This window comes from Suncus etruscus, chromosome 6, assembly GCF_024139225.1.
Source record: "Suncus etruscus isolate mSunEtr1 chromosome 6, mSunEtr1.pri.cur, whole genome shotgun sequence".
Lineage (NCBI taxonomy): Eukaryota > Metazoa > Chordata > Mammalia > Eulipotyphla > Soricidae > Suncus > Suncus etruscus.
In genome coordinates this window covers 133,537,559-133,554,466 of record NC_064853.1, presented here as the reverse complement: position 1 = coordinate 133,554,466, position 16,908 = coordinate 133,537,559, and the positions used below count along the sequence as shown (strand labels likewise).

The 16,908-nt window shown below is 40.4% G+C and overlaps 1 protein-coding gene across 2 annotated transcripts in view; it reads right to left on the bottom strand.

The window, feature by feature from the left end:
- Positions 1-6,449: 6,449 nt before the first annotated feature.
- The window catches only part of CREBRF (CREB3 regulatory factor), a 38,388-nt gene continuing 27,929 nt past the window's right edge, over positions 6,450-16,908 (bottom strand). For both annotated transcript variants that reach the window (XM_049776053.1, XM_049776052.1), the window contains 2 exons: positions 13,742-13,864; positions 6,450-8,270 (listed from right to left, as the gene is read on the bottom strand). In XM_049776053.1, coding sequence (XP_049632010.1) covers positions 8,155-8,270; positions 13,742-13,864 — 239 coding nt within the window. In that variant the 3' untranslated portion in view covers positions 6,450-8,154. The remainder of the gene's footprint in view (positions 8,271-13,741; positions 13,865-16,908) is intronic.

Below are 16,908 nucleotides of genomic sequence, written 5' to 3'. Positions count from 1 at the left end.
AATGTGTGGTCTTCAAGCCAGGTTACTGAACATGGCCCACTTCCTTATAAGACTGGTTTACATGGATTAATAGTTTCCATGGAAGAAATGGTGATAGTAAAAACCAATCTTTAACAATATTAAAATCAACAAAATAAAAAGTTTTAATTCTGTTTTTTTAGCGGGTTCCTCTGGATCATGAGCCACCCTCCCTCAGCCTGCCTCTTTCCTGGATCTGTCTTTGGACTATGCTGTTCCCTCCTCCATTCAGGGCCCACCCCATTTACTAGACTAAGATCAGGAGGTCCCAAATATGTTCATCTCTAAATCCTCCTCTGTCCTGAAATAGGTCATAATCCAGTTTTGTTTCTTTGCTTTGGTTTGTGGTATACCAGCAGTGTCCAGGGCTTATTCCTGTTTCTGCAGGGAAGAATCACTCCCCGGGGGCTGAATAGGACGATGGAGGTCGATCTCAGGACAGCTGCATGCAATCCTAGCTAACACCCTACCCCAGTGGTGGGCAACCTTTCTTTCCAACTGAGCCAAATCCTGCCCAAACCACGATTAAAATTAATTTTGAGGGGCCGGGCGGTGGCGCTAGAGGTAAGGTGCCTGCCTTGCCTGCGCTAGCCTAGGACGGACCGTGGTTCGATCCCTCGGTGTCCCATATGGTCCCCCAAGCCAGGAGCGACTTCTGAGTGCATAGCCAGGAGTAACCCCTGAGCGTCACCGGGTGTGGCCCAAAAACCAAAAAAAAAAAAAAAAAAAAAAATTATTTTTGAGAGCCACACAGGGCGCGCACTGACAGAGGCTAGGAGCAGAGTCCTGACTCCTGGAGCGGCCGCCTGGCTCTCACACAGAAGAGCCAAATTAAAGTGTCAAGAGCCGCATGTGGCTTAGGAGCCGAGGCATGCTGACCCCTGCCCTATCCCAACCCACTGTACTATTTCTGGCCTGATCCCAGTTTTATAGAGGGAATTGATAGATCAAAACAAAACCAGAACATCGCTGCCACTAGGCTACTCATCTTGAGTGTGGCAGTCCCTTCACTGAAACTGGGGGTATGGCTTCCAAATCCCTAAGAGGGCCACTTGGACAGTGTTACTGGAGCCAAACTGTGTCCTTGACCATTTATTTGTTCATTCAGTTCTTCCACAGAACCTTGAGAGGAGGCATACTGAAGAGATGAGTGACTTTCCTGATTCAAATCCTGTTGCATAAATCACTTCACAATCAAAATTCACTTCAGACTTCACTGTCAAGTGGCTGGCTCCCACTGCTTTAATCCAAGAATCCAGAGACTGGCTTTTTGCTACTAGTTACTAAATTGTCCTTTTTTTTTTTTTTGGTTTTTGTGTCACACCCGGCAGCGCTCAGGGGTTAATCTTGGCTCTAAGCTCAGAAATCGCTCCTGGCAGGTTCGAGGCACCATATGAGACGCCAGGATTCGAACCGCTGTCCTAATGCAAGCAAGGCCAATGCTCTACCTCCATGCCATCTCTCCAGCCCCTAAATTGTCCTCTCTTAAAAACCCCTAATTTCCCTCCTCCTATGTAGATACTGATTTAAATGTTCCCTGCAGCTGGACCTAGACCCTAAGAGAGGAGGAACTCTCTAGGTCCTAAGCTTGGGTATGGAGTGAGTACCCCTCTTCTGAGTCTAACCCAATTCTGTGAACTAGACATGACCACACACCTTAGGGGGGTTACTAAGTGCACCAGCTGAGTTCTCTGCCTGGAAAGCATCCAACAAGCACTTAATGAATACATGGCCTTCTAGAACTTTCTAACTCAGTCTGACTCATTGAACTTTCCAACCAAGATCGTTAGTGAAATATTTCCCAGTATTTTTATTTCTAAGACATGCTTCTTCTAAATCATCTCTGTGGGTGAACAATGACAACTGAATGACCTAACTGATGCTAACCACTGACAGCTGCTCTCCCTAAGGACCATACTTAACTCTTTGGCTTGGCACCTTCAAGCTCCTGGCCCATGACAGAGTGCTTTAGTCCTGAAGCAGAAGCAGATCACGGGATGTCATATCCATTTTGCTTCTGGGCAGTCACAGTTTCAAAGTGAAGTGAAAGAACTTCTCTTCAGGGGTCCTGGGTGTCACAGAGACGAATCTGGCAATTCTGATATCTCACTGTCCTTGCAGATACATGGGCAGTCAGTGTCTATAACATATGTATGGCACTTCCGTAGTTCTGCGATCCAAGGCACAGCTGCCTCCCCTCAAAATCTGTGTCTCTGGAAGGCTGAAATCTCCTGGGAGCCAAGTCCCCAGCCTGAGTCTTGGCAGAGTGTATACTAAGCCTGGGCACATTGGCTGAAGCACCACATTGCTTCAAATTAGGACACTTTGGTCCCATAACTTCCAGTTCTAGGTAGATACATGTTATTCAGCCCAAAGTATAAAAAAGTCACCAGTGGGGCCTGAGAGACAGTAAAGCGGGTAGGATCTCTGACTTGTATGCAGCCAACCCTGGTTCAATCCCTGGCACCAAGTGCAGAGCCAGAAGTAAACCTTGAGCACTGCTAGGTGTGCCCTCCCCCCACCCTACCAAGTTACTACTTTGGAATTTCTTTGCTGTGGATTACGATGAAAAGAGCGTATGTGGATGGCTACCTCTGAAAGCCAGGAAGAAAGGAAAGACAAAAAACATGACACAAACAATTCAAAACCTTTTCATTTTTTTATTTTAAATTACAAAGGATGTTGCATACACTGATGAATATGTATCTGACTAGAAGTGCCGAAGGGTTGAAAGGTGACAGAAAACAAAGGCATCTCTGAATTGCCTTTTCTTCTGAAAAGAAAACTGCACAACTATTAACCAACATTTAATAGGATAATTTTTAAACAGCTCATGCGTCAACAAGATAAAATTCTTTCTAGACAAAAGACAAGACTGAATCCAATAAAAAGGTTTATAGCTCCAGTCTGGGATTGGGGGATGGAACAAAACTACAGAGTATTTCTGATAGCATTACAAACAGGATCCTATGCAACTATGCAAAAGAGGCTGTGACTTTGTATGGACAGATTCTTTGAATTCTTGCCTTTTGACTTCTTTCGTGTGGTCAGTCCTGGTGTCAATGTATAGCCACAAGTGCTAAGTTATAGGATAAATCCACGGGAACAAAGGTTGAAAAAACAAAAAGGCAGGCATGGAATAGTGTCATAAAAATGTGGTGGAAAGGCAGATACAGTATACACATACACATTTCTTTTTTTGGTTCTGAAAAAAGACCCAGGGTGAAGGGCAAGACACAGTACTTAGTGCCGCTCCCAGGCACCCAGAATTTAATGAACTACACCACTGTGTTTACACAAACTTGGCACACTGAAACACCCAACACTTGTGCGCTCTTCACTTACTAGCCACCAAGTTTTTAAGTCCAAGAGACTATCTGGAAGTTTTAAGGTCCAGTTCCTCTCTGACTATACCCAAATCTCTCATTCCTAAACAAAAGTGGCGGTTTGGCATAATTCAGTTCTGAGGTGGAATTTCTATCATTGTAGTCAATTTACTGGCAGGAGGATTGATTATGCTTCAACACATAATCCCACTTGCCTATAAAAGTGTAAAACTCTCAGTAGTACATTTTCATCATCTTTCCTCACAAGCTTATATTCCTTAAAACGAAACAATTCCTACAGTTAACATTCATTGTTACATCCCAATATATCTGAAATATTTTTTAAAAATGGAGTCATCTTCTCATAATGCCCTTAGTAAGATTACAAAGATTACAAAAAAAAAAAAAAAGCCACAAGTATTACGGCACTGTGTGAGACTTATCTATCATGATCCAAGGGAAGAACAAGACTGCAGGTCTGTGCAAAATTGTGGAAATGGCCTCAGTTCCATGGGAAATGTATTCCACAATAGACTTCACTAGAAGGATAATTGAAACCTTTTAACACTGAAAGCATAGTTCAATGCATTCTCAAATTCAAGTTTCAAGAGTTGTAGAGATACTAACATTCTGTTATGTAATTAACTAGAAAATACTTGAACAGAATTTTAGGAAGACTATATAAGGGAACATAAATTTTTGTTAATTTTGCTGAAGGCAACCTGAATTTGCTTTTTAAAAAGGTAACTAAATCTTAGCAGCTAAAGTAATTTTAAATGTATGAAATAAAAAAAGCACATCCATTCTTGACATTTTGGTGAATAAACTAACAGCTTTATTAATGAAGGCAAACATCAGATAATTGTATGAATATTATATAAAAAAAGAAATCCGAACTAACAGCGTTGTATTTCAAAAGTACTGTACTTCTGTTTCTTTTAAAGAGACTTGTCATCTGTTTTATAAAACAAACAAAACGGGTACTCTTCTCCTAAAAAAATTCTGGAAAAATGAAATAGTCAATTTCAAATAGATGAAATGAACACATCTTTCTTTAAATGCAGACTATTGCTAACGAGCAAATAAAGTCAAGCATCAGAAGGAAGATGTATGATGAATGCAGGAGAAGGGGAGATGCAGTGAAATTTCTGGTATTCCTCCCCCCTTATAGTCAAAGACCACTCAAAACTGGTCTTGTATACAAATATAAAATAACTCTTAAGAGAGGGAATTTGAAAACATACCCATCTGAAATCCTTCATGATGTTTTTATAATAGCTCTGATACTCTTACCAAAAAGGTCAAAATGAAAGATTTAGGAAGTGGGAAGGGAATGAATACGTTTTGTTTTAAATGTACAAGTAAGGCACAATATAAAGCCACATCATAATCTGTCATGAAGGATATAGGAAAGGACAAGAATCATACATGGTACAGTAGAACAAGCAATCATATTGACTCAAAAAGTGTGGCACCCAATTCAAAACTCAGACGAGATTTTAACAAGAACTGGACAGCATGCTTTCATAAGGAGAGAAACTCAATAAAGAATCCAGTGGATCTGAAACGAGGAAGAACTTTTTTCATCTGCATTTTTTGGGGAGGGGTCATCGTAGTACTAGGGTCAAAAGTTTGTAGTTGCTTTTAGAACAAAGGGTTTATTTATTTGAGGTGAATTCACAATGCCTTCACTTGAAGTAAGATTCTGGACTTCATTATGAGCTATCTGTATACCATGTATGAACACAGAAAACCGTTAGAGAATTTTTCTCTAATGATTTTCACCCAAAATACATGCCACAATTTTTAAAAACAGAACATGTACACTTGTTGGGGTTTTTACATTACCCTTATAAGATTTGTTTTTATGATACACTGAATGTATACATTTTAATGACAATAGAGGAAGCAAATTATTACTGGCATTAAAGTACAACCATTTCTAGACGGTTTTAAATGCCACAGAGTCCCCTGGTTAAAATGTAAAGCTGCACAGCTTGCCTTTGTCATCTTTAGGATAAAGTTAAAACAGCAAGAGGGTTTCACTTTCACTCTACATTTTACTGCCAGGTTTTTATTTAGATCAAGTATCGCTGCAGCATTCTGACCAGCCCAGATTTAGCAGCAAATGGCAGGAATCATATAAAATGCATTTTTAACAAAGTGCTTTTCTAAGATATACATACATATATAAATAGGTACAAAATAAAGTGTCAACATTAAAAAGCTTAACTATTTAAAAGCTTTTAACTATTTAACTTAAGCAGTACATATAAAACACTGAAATGCAAGGATATGGATTCTACTAAACAGATTCAAAGTCTTAATATTTTGAAATGCAAGACCAAAAAATCAAATTCTGGTTTGCAGACAGGAAAAAAGTATCAAAAACCAGAATTTCTAACAGAGCAGCTAGAAAGGAGCAACTTTATAAACCTCATCAGCTGAATCTCTATCATAAAGTGATTTTCACCTGATTATAAAACTGCCACATTTGGGGATACATTTCCATTTACCACACACACTCTGTGAAGCCTTCATATACCTTAAGTTAGAAACTTGTGCTTTGCCTTCTTCCAACAAAACTGGGAACAGCTTTATAACCACCTTATATTCAACCTTTTGAGTTGAGTGTATTGCCTATGTGGCGGGGAAAGGACTATTGTGAGTCACCTCACTAACCTTTGTACATCACAGTTCAGCTAGGATACTAGACAATCCTTCCCCTCGTTTCTGATTCATGATGTCAAAGTATGCAAGCAACATTATTCACTAGTTACAGTGTGTTTTAGAATCAAGCCTTTAACATTAAGTGCTACTGCTTACAAACGTGGAGGGTGTGTGTGTGTGTGTGTGTGTGTGTGTGTGTGTGTGTGTGTGTGTGTGTGTGTGTGTGTGTGTGTGTGTGTGAAAGAAAAGGAAACACACTACAGAGACAAAATAGAAGAAAAGAATAAAATCTCCAAGGGTAAATGAGAAAGAAATAGATTCTTTCTCAGAAGCGAAGGTCTGAAGTTTTTGTTTCTTTTACTTCTGGCTAGATAGGAATGCTTCTCTTTTAATTATAGCTTTTCAGCCAACAGTTTTCAGAGTTCAAAATACAAGATTTGAGAATAAAACAGTAAGAGAGACAGAATGAAGAATTTGTGGAAAAGGTTTATAATGCTGCCTTGACACAAAATATTTCTCATCAAGAGGTAAAGCTTTAACACAGTTAAAACACTGACTAATGAAGCTGTTTTATGTGAGCCAAAAAGAGCACCTAAAAACTAAATGTCAGTATTATTCAGTTCTAGGAACTATTGAAGTCACATGTAAGTTTGAAGAAGCCAGTTTGAAAATATCTGTACAAAAATATAAAAATCTATAAATTTTTAAGCTTGTGTTGATCTCTGAAAATATTACATGCACAATAATACATCAATTGGAAAAGTGGCAACTAAAGAATTAGATATTTTTAGCTTTTTTCCTTTCTTTACATATATACATAATACAATAAAAATAATCTGTATTTGGTTGTTTGGAGGACATATACTATAATAAACTAAATAAACTTTTTAATTTTTTAAGTCAAAAACTATTACCAATAGCTTAATAAAATGAAATATATTAAAATTTCCTACAATATGTGCAGAAATAAAAGGGCTTACAGACACCTCAATGACCACCAACTTATCTACTATGGAAGCAAACTAGAGGAACAGCAAAATAATATTGAATGTGTGGATGCTCCTTCTGTAGATAATTGGACCCAAACAGAAATAAAATTCACAGTTCAGTAAGATCCCTAACCCTGACCTTTTTATATTTATCTCCTTTTTTTTTTTCATACATTCATACAGTATCATGTAAGCTGTGCAAAACTTTACTTAGACTGGCAGTTTGCCATATCAGTTGCATTTGTCTTTGGTACAAAAAAATAAAACAATCGCAATAATGTGCAAGTATTTGTCTTCTTCCGGTTAAATACCGAAATTAGGAGTTTCTAGAGCCATCTTTTTTTTGTTTGTTTTTTTTGTTTGTTTTTTTATACAATACACAGACTCTGTGGCATGTATCTACATTTCAACATAGTCCTATATACATTCAAAAATTTTGAAAAAGAGTTGGAACAAAAAGCATTTAAACCCCATAATTTTTCCATCAATATATCTTGTTTTTCCTTAGTAGGGTTTTCATCATACAAAATATTACCAGTTTTATAGTTTCCCCAAAATACAAGGCACAAAGAATATGCTTTTTTCTTACTTGCACAGACATTACATATATATTTATATATATTTATAAATACCATATTGAGCTCGGAAAATGAACGTCTAATATGGCACATGGACATGAGTGCTGGGTTGTGCCACGAACAAGTGAGATTAATGGTTTGGAAAATTAGAACAAAAAGCAGTAATTCTAAAAACAATCTAAACTGACTGTTTAAAAAAATGCTTCCTCAATTTATTGTGTGTGGTTCAGAGCATAAACCTGCCGCCACAGTATTTGGCATTCATGACTATCTTCTTTTTTTCAAATGTCTTGCTCTGACCAATTATTTGTGATCTTTACCTAAATATTCACTGAAACACATCAGTTTCCATTTTTATTTCAGTAGCAGTTGTTAACCAAGGTTTATGCTCTGAGAATGCAATAATCAAGTATTTTGGATCATGCTTCACTTATGCTACTTAGTTCTTAAAACAATGTAACCTAATTGTAAATGTTTACATAATGCTAAACTGACATGCAAAACAGAATGAGAATTTACAATGACTAATATGACCAACACAGACATCTCTGACCAGTGGTCCAGTGGTGCCAATCACACTTTGGAAGTTGGTATCCTTAGTCCTACTAGGCCTCCGGTGGGGTTCCCCTCTGCAGTCTTCTCTAACACCTGGTTAACAAATTCTGAGGTTTGCCCAGCCACTGGGAGACCTGAAGAGAATAAAAAGCATACTTATAGCATGTCTGAGAATGGTTCTTTGGGGAAAGAAGTCAAAAAATAAAAAACAACCTGTAATCCATTCAAGAAATAAAGAGGGAGACCCCTCCCCCAGTTCCATTCCTGATCACTCACAACCCCTAAGTACAAAGTTAGGAGTAAGCCCTGAACACAATGGGTGTGACCCCCAAAACCCAAACAAATAAATAGAAGAACTAAAATGAGTACACCAGGGAGGGCATTGCACTGGCATCCCATTGGCCCACAATCAGCCACCAACAGTTGGGATTTAAGTCAGCATCAATTATGCGTACAGCAAGCATGGCAATCCCTGTACACTCTCTCCAGTCCCTGAGTCAGATAGTTTCAAGGAGTATTCTACCAAACCTTTAAAAGAAAAACAAACTTTCGGGGCCGGAGAGAGAGCACAGTGGTAGGGTGTTTGCCTTGCATGCAGCCGATCCAGGACAGACAGTGTTCAAATCTCAGCATCCCATATGGTCCCTGTGCCTGCCAGGAGCAATTTCTGAGCGCAGAAAGCCAGGAGTAACCTGAGCACCGCCAGGTGTGACCCAAAAATTAAAAAAAAAAAAAAAGGCAGAATCAATAGTATAGTGTACAGGGCTTTTGTGGGTAAATAGACTCTCAGGCCTTAAGCGGTGCTGTTCATCTCCTGTGGTCTTGATAGGATGGATCTCAAATTCGGACCAAATACCCTCAGCCCAGCTACGAGTGACCCCTGAGCTCAGAAACCAGAAGAAGCCCTGAGCACCAACAGTTATAGTCCAAAAACTGAAATAAGGGTTATCAGGGCTAGAGTGATAGGGCTTTGCCTTGAAAGAAGCCCACCTAGGTTCAATCACAGGCATCCCATACAGTCCCCAGAGTTTGCCAGGAGAAACTTGAGCGAAGAGCCAGGAGTAACCCGAGTGCTGCCAGGTGTGACTCAAAAGCAAAAACCAAACAAACAAAAAAATAGTTTTCAAATTTCATGAAATTGTGTCAAAAAGGGGCTGGAGAGAGTTAAGGAGATGAAGCTCTTACTTTGCACACTGCTGATCCAAGTTCAATCCCTGGAACTACATACGGTTTCCTGATATTGGTAGGAGTTACGTGAGCTAGTACTAGCCACTGAGAAGAACTGGGCTGGCTCTAACTGCACCCCACCCAAATTTATATGCATTTTTAATTTTGCTAGTGATTCCAAATTCTTTCTCAAAATCTATAGCATGTTTTACATTCAATACAAGGCTGACAAAAGAAACTAAGTGAGTTATTTCAAAGATCATGATATATCAAATGCACAGAAGCTTTCAATATATTGATTTTCTATTTATTGTTTTTTTTTTCCTGGTCCGTACCTGGGGAGGCTTAGGGATTATTTCTGTGCTGTAATCAGGAATTACTCCTGGTAATGCTCAGAGGACCATATAAAATGTTAAGGATTGAACCCAGGTTGGCCACATGCCTTGCATACACTCTACCAGTTGCACTCTCATGTTCCCATACATGTTTTCATTTTTTTAAAAGTAGTTTATTTATTAACTGATTACTTTTTGGGCCACACAGGAAGATGCTCAGGGGTTACTCTTGGCTCTGTGCTCAGAAAGCACTCCTGGCAAGCTCAAGGGACCAGTGCCGGGAATCAAACCAGGTCTGTCCCAGGTCGGCCGCATGCAAGGCAAATGCCCTACTGCTGTGCTATCTCTCCAGCACCCGAATACATATTTTCAGTTACGGAAAACACCACAATAATTTTGGTAGCTATGAAAAGTATTTCTGCATGGGGGCTGGAGAGATAATACAGTGGGTCGGGCATTTACCTTACATGCAGATGACCAGAGCTGAGCACTGCCAAAAGTAATTCCTACGTGTGGAGCTGTAAGTTAGCCCTGACCATTGCTGGATATGGCCCTCAAATCCCACTCCATCTAATTACTTTTTTTTTTTTCGTTTTTTTTTGGGGGGTCACACCTGGTTGTGCTTACAGGTTACTTGCAGTTCTCTAACTCAGAAATATGGGGCCGGAAGATAGAGCAGCGGTAGGTCGTTGGCCTGGCACATGGCTAACCCAGGACAGTTTGATCTCCGGCATCCCATATGGTTCCCCAAGCCACGAGCGATTTCTGAGTGAATAACCAGGAGTAAACCTTGAGTATCACCGAGTGTGGCCCAAAAACCAAAAAAAAAAAAAAAAAAAAAAAAAAAAAAAGGAAAGGAAAGGAAAGAAAAGAAAAGAAAAGAAAAAGAAAAAACTCTTGGGGGGTTCAGGGACCAGATACATGTGAGACAAATCTGTCTCTCTGGCCCAACAGCCTAATTTCTCCCTACTATCTTTTTTATAAACCACAATTTGTTCTTTTTGTGTTTCTATTGTCTGCCACTTTTTAGACTACAGGCTTCCTAAAAGTAGTGACCAATTCTGTTACTTATTCCTGCACATAATAGGCATTGAAAAGAGATTTGTTGAATGACTCTCTATCAAGTGGAAGTTAGAAGAATGGTCTTAACATAAATATTATAAACCATTCCAAAAACATTTATAAGTAAAGATAAAAAAAAAAAAAAAAAAAAGGATTGGGCCAGGAAATGCCTGGGTGTCTAAAGCAAGTGCCTTTGCAACATGAGGTGATGAGTTTGATCCTTGGTGCTGTTACATTTACAAATGAGATCCTGGCAATTTGCTGCCTGAGATCCCAACACTGGAAGCAATTTCCAGTTTTATGCTGCAGTCAAGTGTGTGTAAGCACCACAACTAAATGTGAGAGCCTCACAACTAATCTAAGAACATCACAATCAAGCTTACTATCATTACAATAACATCACAAAGAAAGAGGATGGAGTCAGGGTTAGAGCAATTAGCAGAGACAGAAAGTAAAATGGGATCAGGGCCAGACCAACTGGACAGCAAGAAGGGTGTTTGCCATGCACATTGCTGACCTGGGTTCAATCCACAATAGCCCATGTGGTGCCTTAAACCTAGCCAGAAGTGATCTCTGAATACAGAGTCAGGAGTAAGCCCTGAGCACTGTTGTGTATTTATTTCTCTCCTCTCTTCTCTCTCTCTGAGCACTGTTGTGTATTTATTTCCCCTCCCCTCCCCTCCCCTCCCTTCCCCCTCCCTTCCTCCCTCCCTCCCTCCCTCCCTCCCTCCCTCTCTCTCTCTCTCTCTCTCTCTCTCTCTCTCTCTCCCTCTCCCTCTCCCTCTCCCTCTCCCTCTCCCTCTCCCTCCACACACAGCCAAAATAAAAAGAGGGGGATAAAAGAAGACAAATTGTAGCATTTGTTACTCTCAAATTTAGGTAACTAATAATTGCAAAGTTACCTCTTCTGTGGAAAAAAAAAGTTTTTAAAAAAAGAATTATGAACAACCTTATAACCATGATGTTTAAATAAAAAATATATTTAAAAAAGGAAAAGAAAAAAAAAAGAAAAGTAACTTCTATTTCTTTCTTTTGGTGGAGGATGGGTCACACCTGGTTGCACTAAGGGTTACTCCTGGCTCTGTGCTCAGAAGACACTCCTGGCAGGCTTGGGGAACCATATGCTATGCCAGGATTCAAACCATGGTCTATCCTGTGTTGGCCGCATGCAAGGCAAATGCCTTACCACTGTGCTATTGCTCTGGCCTGCCTCTATTTCTTTCAAGTGACTTCAATATACAATTAGAATCCTAGAGAAAAATAAAGAAAATTTTCAGGTAACTGAAGCTAGCTACTCCAACAATGAGCATGTAAGAGCCAGCTGGGTTTTGTTTTTTTTGTGTGTGTGTGTTTTAATTTTTGGGTTATAGTTTGGGCTTATTCCTGGCTTTGCACTCAGGAATCACTCCGAGTAGAGATTGGGAGACCAACCATATGTGGTATCAGGGATTGAACATGCATCCACCAAGACCCAGTAAGGAATTGCTTGGCCTTCAGAACCAAGTTTTTGTTGTTTGGTGGGGTTTTGTTTTTGTTTTTTTGGAGCCACACCTGGGCAATGCTTAGGGGTTACTCCTGGTTCTGTGCTTAGGTTTCACTCCAGGTGGGCTCAGGGATCCTATGGGGTGCTAATCAAGTACAGATTTGCTGCATGCAATGCAAGAGCCCCACCTGCTGAACTATCTCTCCAGACCCCCAAAACCAATTTTTTGTTTTGGGGCCACACCGAGTGATATTCAAGGGTTACTCCTGGCTCTGCACTCAGATGTTACTCCTGGAAGACCTAGGTGGCCAAATGGCGTTGGCCAGGGATCAAACCTGGGGCAGCTGCATGCAAGGCAAACATCACCCACTGTGCTATTGCTCTGAAACAGCTTTTTAAATTTAGCTGTTAGACAGGGAAATAGCTCAAAGACAGTATGTACAAAGAACATATAATGTGGCTGAATCCATTCTATGACCAGTCAGGGCTGGTATAGATTTAGAAATGTTATTTAAATTTCTAATCTTATTTAGAAATCTTATTTCCACCATGAACATCAAAGCTGCAAAGTTTCCTTAAAATTAAGAGCCTTGAGGCTGCAGTGATAGCACAGTGGGTAGGGAGTTTGCCCTGCATGAGGCCTACCTGGGTTTGATCCCAGGCATCCCACATGGTCCCCAAGCCTGCCAGGAGTGATTTCTGAGTGCACAACCAGGAGTAACCTCTGAGCACTGCCGGGTATGGCCCCAGACCAAAAACCAAGAAAAAGAATTAAAAGCCAGAGAAATAGTGCAAAGAAAAGCATGCTTGCCTTGCAAAGAAGCAACCTGAGTTTGATCCCTGATTTCTTGTATAGTTCCAGAGCAAGAGCCAAGACTAAGATCTGAGTACTGGGGCCCGGAGAGATAGCACAGCGGCGTTTGCCTTGCAAGCAGCCAATCCAGGACCAAAGGTAGTTGGTTTGAATCCTGGCGTCCCATATGGTCCCCCGTGCCTGCCAGGAGCTATTTCTGAGCAGACAGCCAGGAGTAACCCCTGAGCAATGCCGGGTGTGGCCCAAAAACCAAAAAAAAGATGAGTACTGCCAGGTATGACAAAAAAATATCAAATAAACAAGAAAAGATAAGAAGAATTAAAATAGTTACATGAAAAAAAAATAGTTACATGAGTAAGTCTAAGTAGCAAACTTGTAACACCTGTAAAAGAGTTAATGGGACTGGAGAGATAGTACAGTATACAGTGACTAGGATGCTTGTTTTATATACAAGCAACCCAGGTTCAATCTCTGGCATCCTATAAGGTCCCCAAGCACCACCAGGAGTAATCCCTGAGCAATGCCAGGTATAGCCCAAAAATTAAAAAAAAATTAAGATAAAAAATTAATGAAATGAATTACCAAAAATTACTCATAAAAAAAGTAAATACAAGCGGAGGGGGGGTAAAAAAAAAGTAAATACAAACGTATCACTTAAATTTATCCTTAAAAATATTTTAACACTTCCTTGAATCAGATATCTTAGGCTATATAAATGGTTAAAAATCTGTCCAATATTCTTACCAAGAGTGTCTTTAATGAGGATTTCAAGCTTCTGTCCCATGTTCGATCCTCTTTCCTCTCTTGGATTCTGTACTCGGTTTATTATCTCTTGCTTGATGGAGTTAATTACAAATAATAAGTTCTCTGTAAGATAGAACAGGACACTTGGAATATACCACTTATATGGAAGAATTTGCTTATGTGATCAAATATTAAATTAAAAAGAGAATATACAAGGAAAAACTAAATGGTGGTTATAAATTTTAATAGTTTAATATCTAAATTCAAGCGGTAACAACATTTTGATAATATATTATAGTTATGTATCAGTGTCCACTATCCCATATCCTATGAACAACTTGTCTTGCTTGGTTTCACAGTTTTAAAGACCAATCATGGTAGGGCTGGGAATATGGCTCAGTTGGAGAGCACGTGCCTCTCATGTGTGAGGCCCTGGTTTCAAATCCCTAGAACTGAGGAAAAAAGAGATGGAGGGAAAGACTAATAACTGTGCCTAATACATCAAATCACACCATCTTAAAGTAACTAAACAAGTACTTTAGAGATAAAATAATTTTAGAGATTTCTACATTATAGCATCATTTCAAAAATGAACAAAGTCAGGCAGGGAGACAATTCCAAGGACTAGACTAGAGCATATTTCTGCAGTGATGTCCTGGTCTCAAAGCCCAGTGCTGAATGTTCCTATTTCCAGAACTGGCTCCCAGAACTCCCTGAATACTGTTTAGGAGACAGCACCCCCTCCAACTCCCAAAGCAAAGCTAACAGTGGGTAAATAGGAGGGAAATGAGAGCAGAAATTAATGACAGACATAAACACAGAACAGCAAAAGATAAATGTTGCTTCTTTAAAAAGATCTATAATGACAGGGAGGCGGGAGAGATAGCATGGAGGTAGGGTATTTGCCTTGCATGCAGAAGAATGGTGGTTCGAATCCCGGTATCCCATATGCTCCCCTGAGCCTGCCAGGTACAATTTCTGAGCATAGAGCCAGGAGTAATCACTGAACCCTGCTGGGTATGACTCAAAAAAATACCAAAAAAAAAAAAAAAAACCCTCACATTTTTAATTTCAAAAACAGTAATCCTCTCTCTGCTCTGAAATATATCTACAATCCCTCAGGGACTGCTCTGAAATCAAGAGTTTTGCTATGCTTCATTTATTTAATAATAAAAACAGATCAATCCGGGGCCGGCGTGGTGGCACTAGAGGTAAGGTGTCTGCCTTGCCAGTGCTAGCCTAGGATGGACCTCGGTTCGATCCCCCAGCGTCCCATATGGTCCCCCAAGTCAGGAGCGACTTCTGAGCACATAGCCAGGAGTAACCCCTGAGCGTCACCGGGTGTGGCCCAAAACAAAAACAAAAACAAAAACAGATCAATCCAAATGAATGTGGAAGAAGGAAATAAGAGATACCGATAGAGAGGGCATACTTTACAACTACCCACCAGGACAATATATGCAAAATGAGTCACTTTTGTCATATTTTGCCACTGCAAAGAAAGCACATGAAACAAGAAGTTCCTATTTATTTTTGATGACTAATAGAAAAAAAAATACATGAACTCAAATATAAGTAAGAAACTTCAGGCTGGAGAGAATACAGTGGTAGTAGCTGACCCAGATTTTATCCCAGCACTGCATATAGTCCCCCCACCCTTACCAGGCAGGAGTAATCCCTGAGCTACAGCCAGGAATAAGTCCCTGAGAGCAGAGGCAAAAATAAGTCCCAAGAAGGGTCCAAGCAATAGCAAAGTGGTAGAGCATTTGCCTTGCATGCAGCCAATTCGGGACAGACGTGGATTCAATTCCCGGCATCCCATATGGTCCCCAGAGCCTGCCAGGAGCAATTTCTGAGCACAGAGCCATGAGTAAACCCTGAGTGCTGCCGGGTGTGGCTCAAAAATCAAAATAAACAGGCCCGGAGAGATAGCACAGCGGTGTTTGCCTTGCAAGCAGCCGATCCAGGACCTAAGGTGGTTGGTTCGAATCCCGGTGTCCCATATGGTCCCCCGTGCCTGCCAGGAGCTATTTCTGAGCAGATAGCCAGGAGTAACCCCTGAGCACCGTCGGGTGTGGCCCCCCCCCAAAAAAAAAAACCCACAAAAATCAAAACAAACAAATATACCAAAAGAGTAAGTCCCAAGCACCACTGGCTCACAACAAAAACAGAAGGTATTTTATACAGGCCAAACTTAAGAAAAACAATGAGGTTCTCCAATTCTTAGTCAATTTATTAAAAAGGATTTGGAAAAGACTGAAATTAGCAAAACTTAAACAGCTGAATAACTCTTCTCAAATCTGGACATCAGGGAACAGAAAGATAGTAGAGCAGGTAGGGTGTAAAAACACCTTTCACCCAGGTTTGATCCCCAGAGCACCATATGGTCCGCCGAGCCTACCAGGAAAGGCTCATGAACATCCCTGAGTGGCCCAAAAGATAAAAAAACAAATCCTGGGGACAGCAGGGTGAGACAACGACTGGTGAGACAAACCCTCCATCTGGCTCTCAGAAACTGAGGTTGAACATTAGATCTTCATACACATCCTTCCTGCTCTAATTACAGATTACCCAATAAATTGACCACTTTAGCTTTCCTATACAGGGAAAAAAGACACCTGTCAGGTTGAAGGGTCAGTTCACTTATAACTCTCGTTCTCATTTTAACCAACATCTGAACCACACAGCAGTGACATAAGAGATCCACTGAACGAACAGAAAAGGATGAATGGGAAGAAGGGTCCATGAATCTGGTCTTTGGTAGATGCTAGCTTACAGCTCATTATTAAAAATGATAAGGACAGCCTTCCTTTCTTTCTGTAGCTCACAAACTGGGGCAGGAGTGCTGTTCCTGGCCAGAAGCTATTCCAGACTCGGAGTGGCTATGGTGAAGAACACTGCAGATGGCACCTCAGATAGCTTGGCAGCCAAGATCTGGGTGTTACAGCTGGTGACTGCTGCCATGGACAGGAAGGTAACTGCCAAGACATGGAAATCTGTCTCATGAAAAGTTTGCAACTACAATCACCTCACCTAACGAACACGGGCGTCTCAAACAAAAACAAAGAAAAAGCCCTGTTTAAGAACAAGGACATCAATGATCCCACTCAGAAATGCCAGGCCTGAGAAGAGGTCAAAGTGAAGTTCAAGGAAAGGTAGAAAGCAGC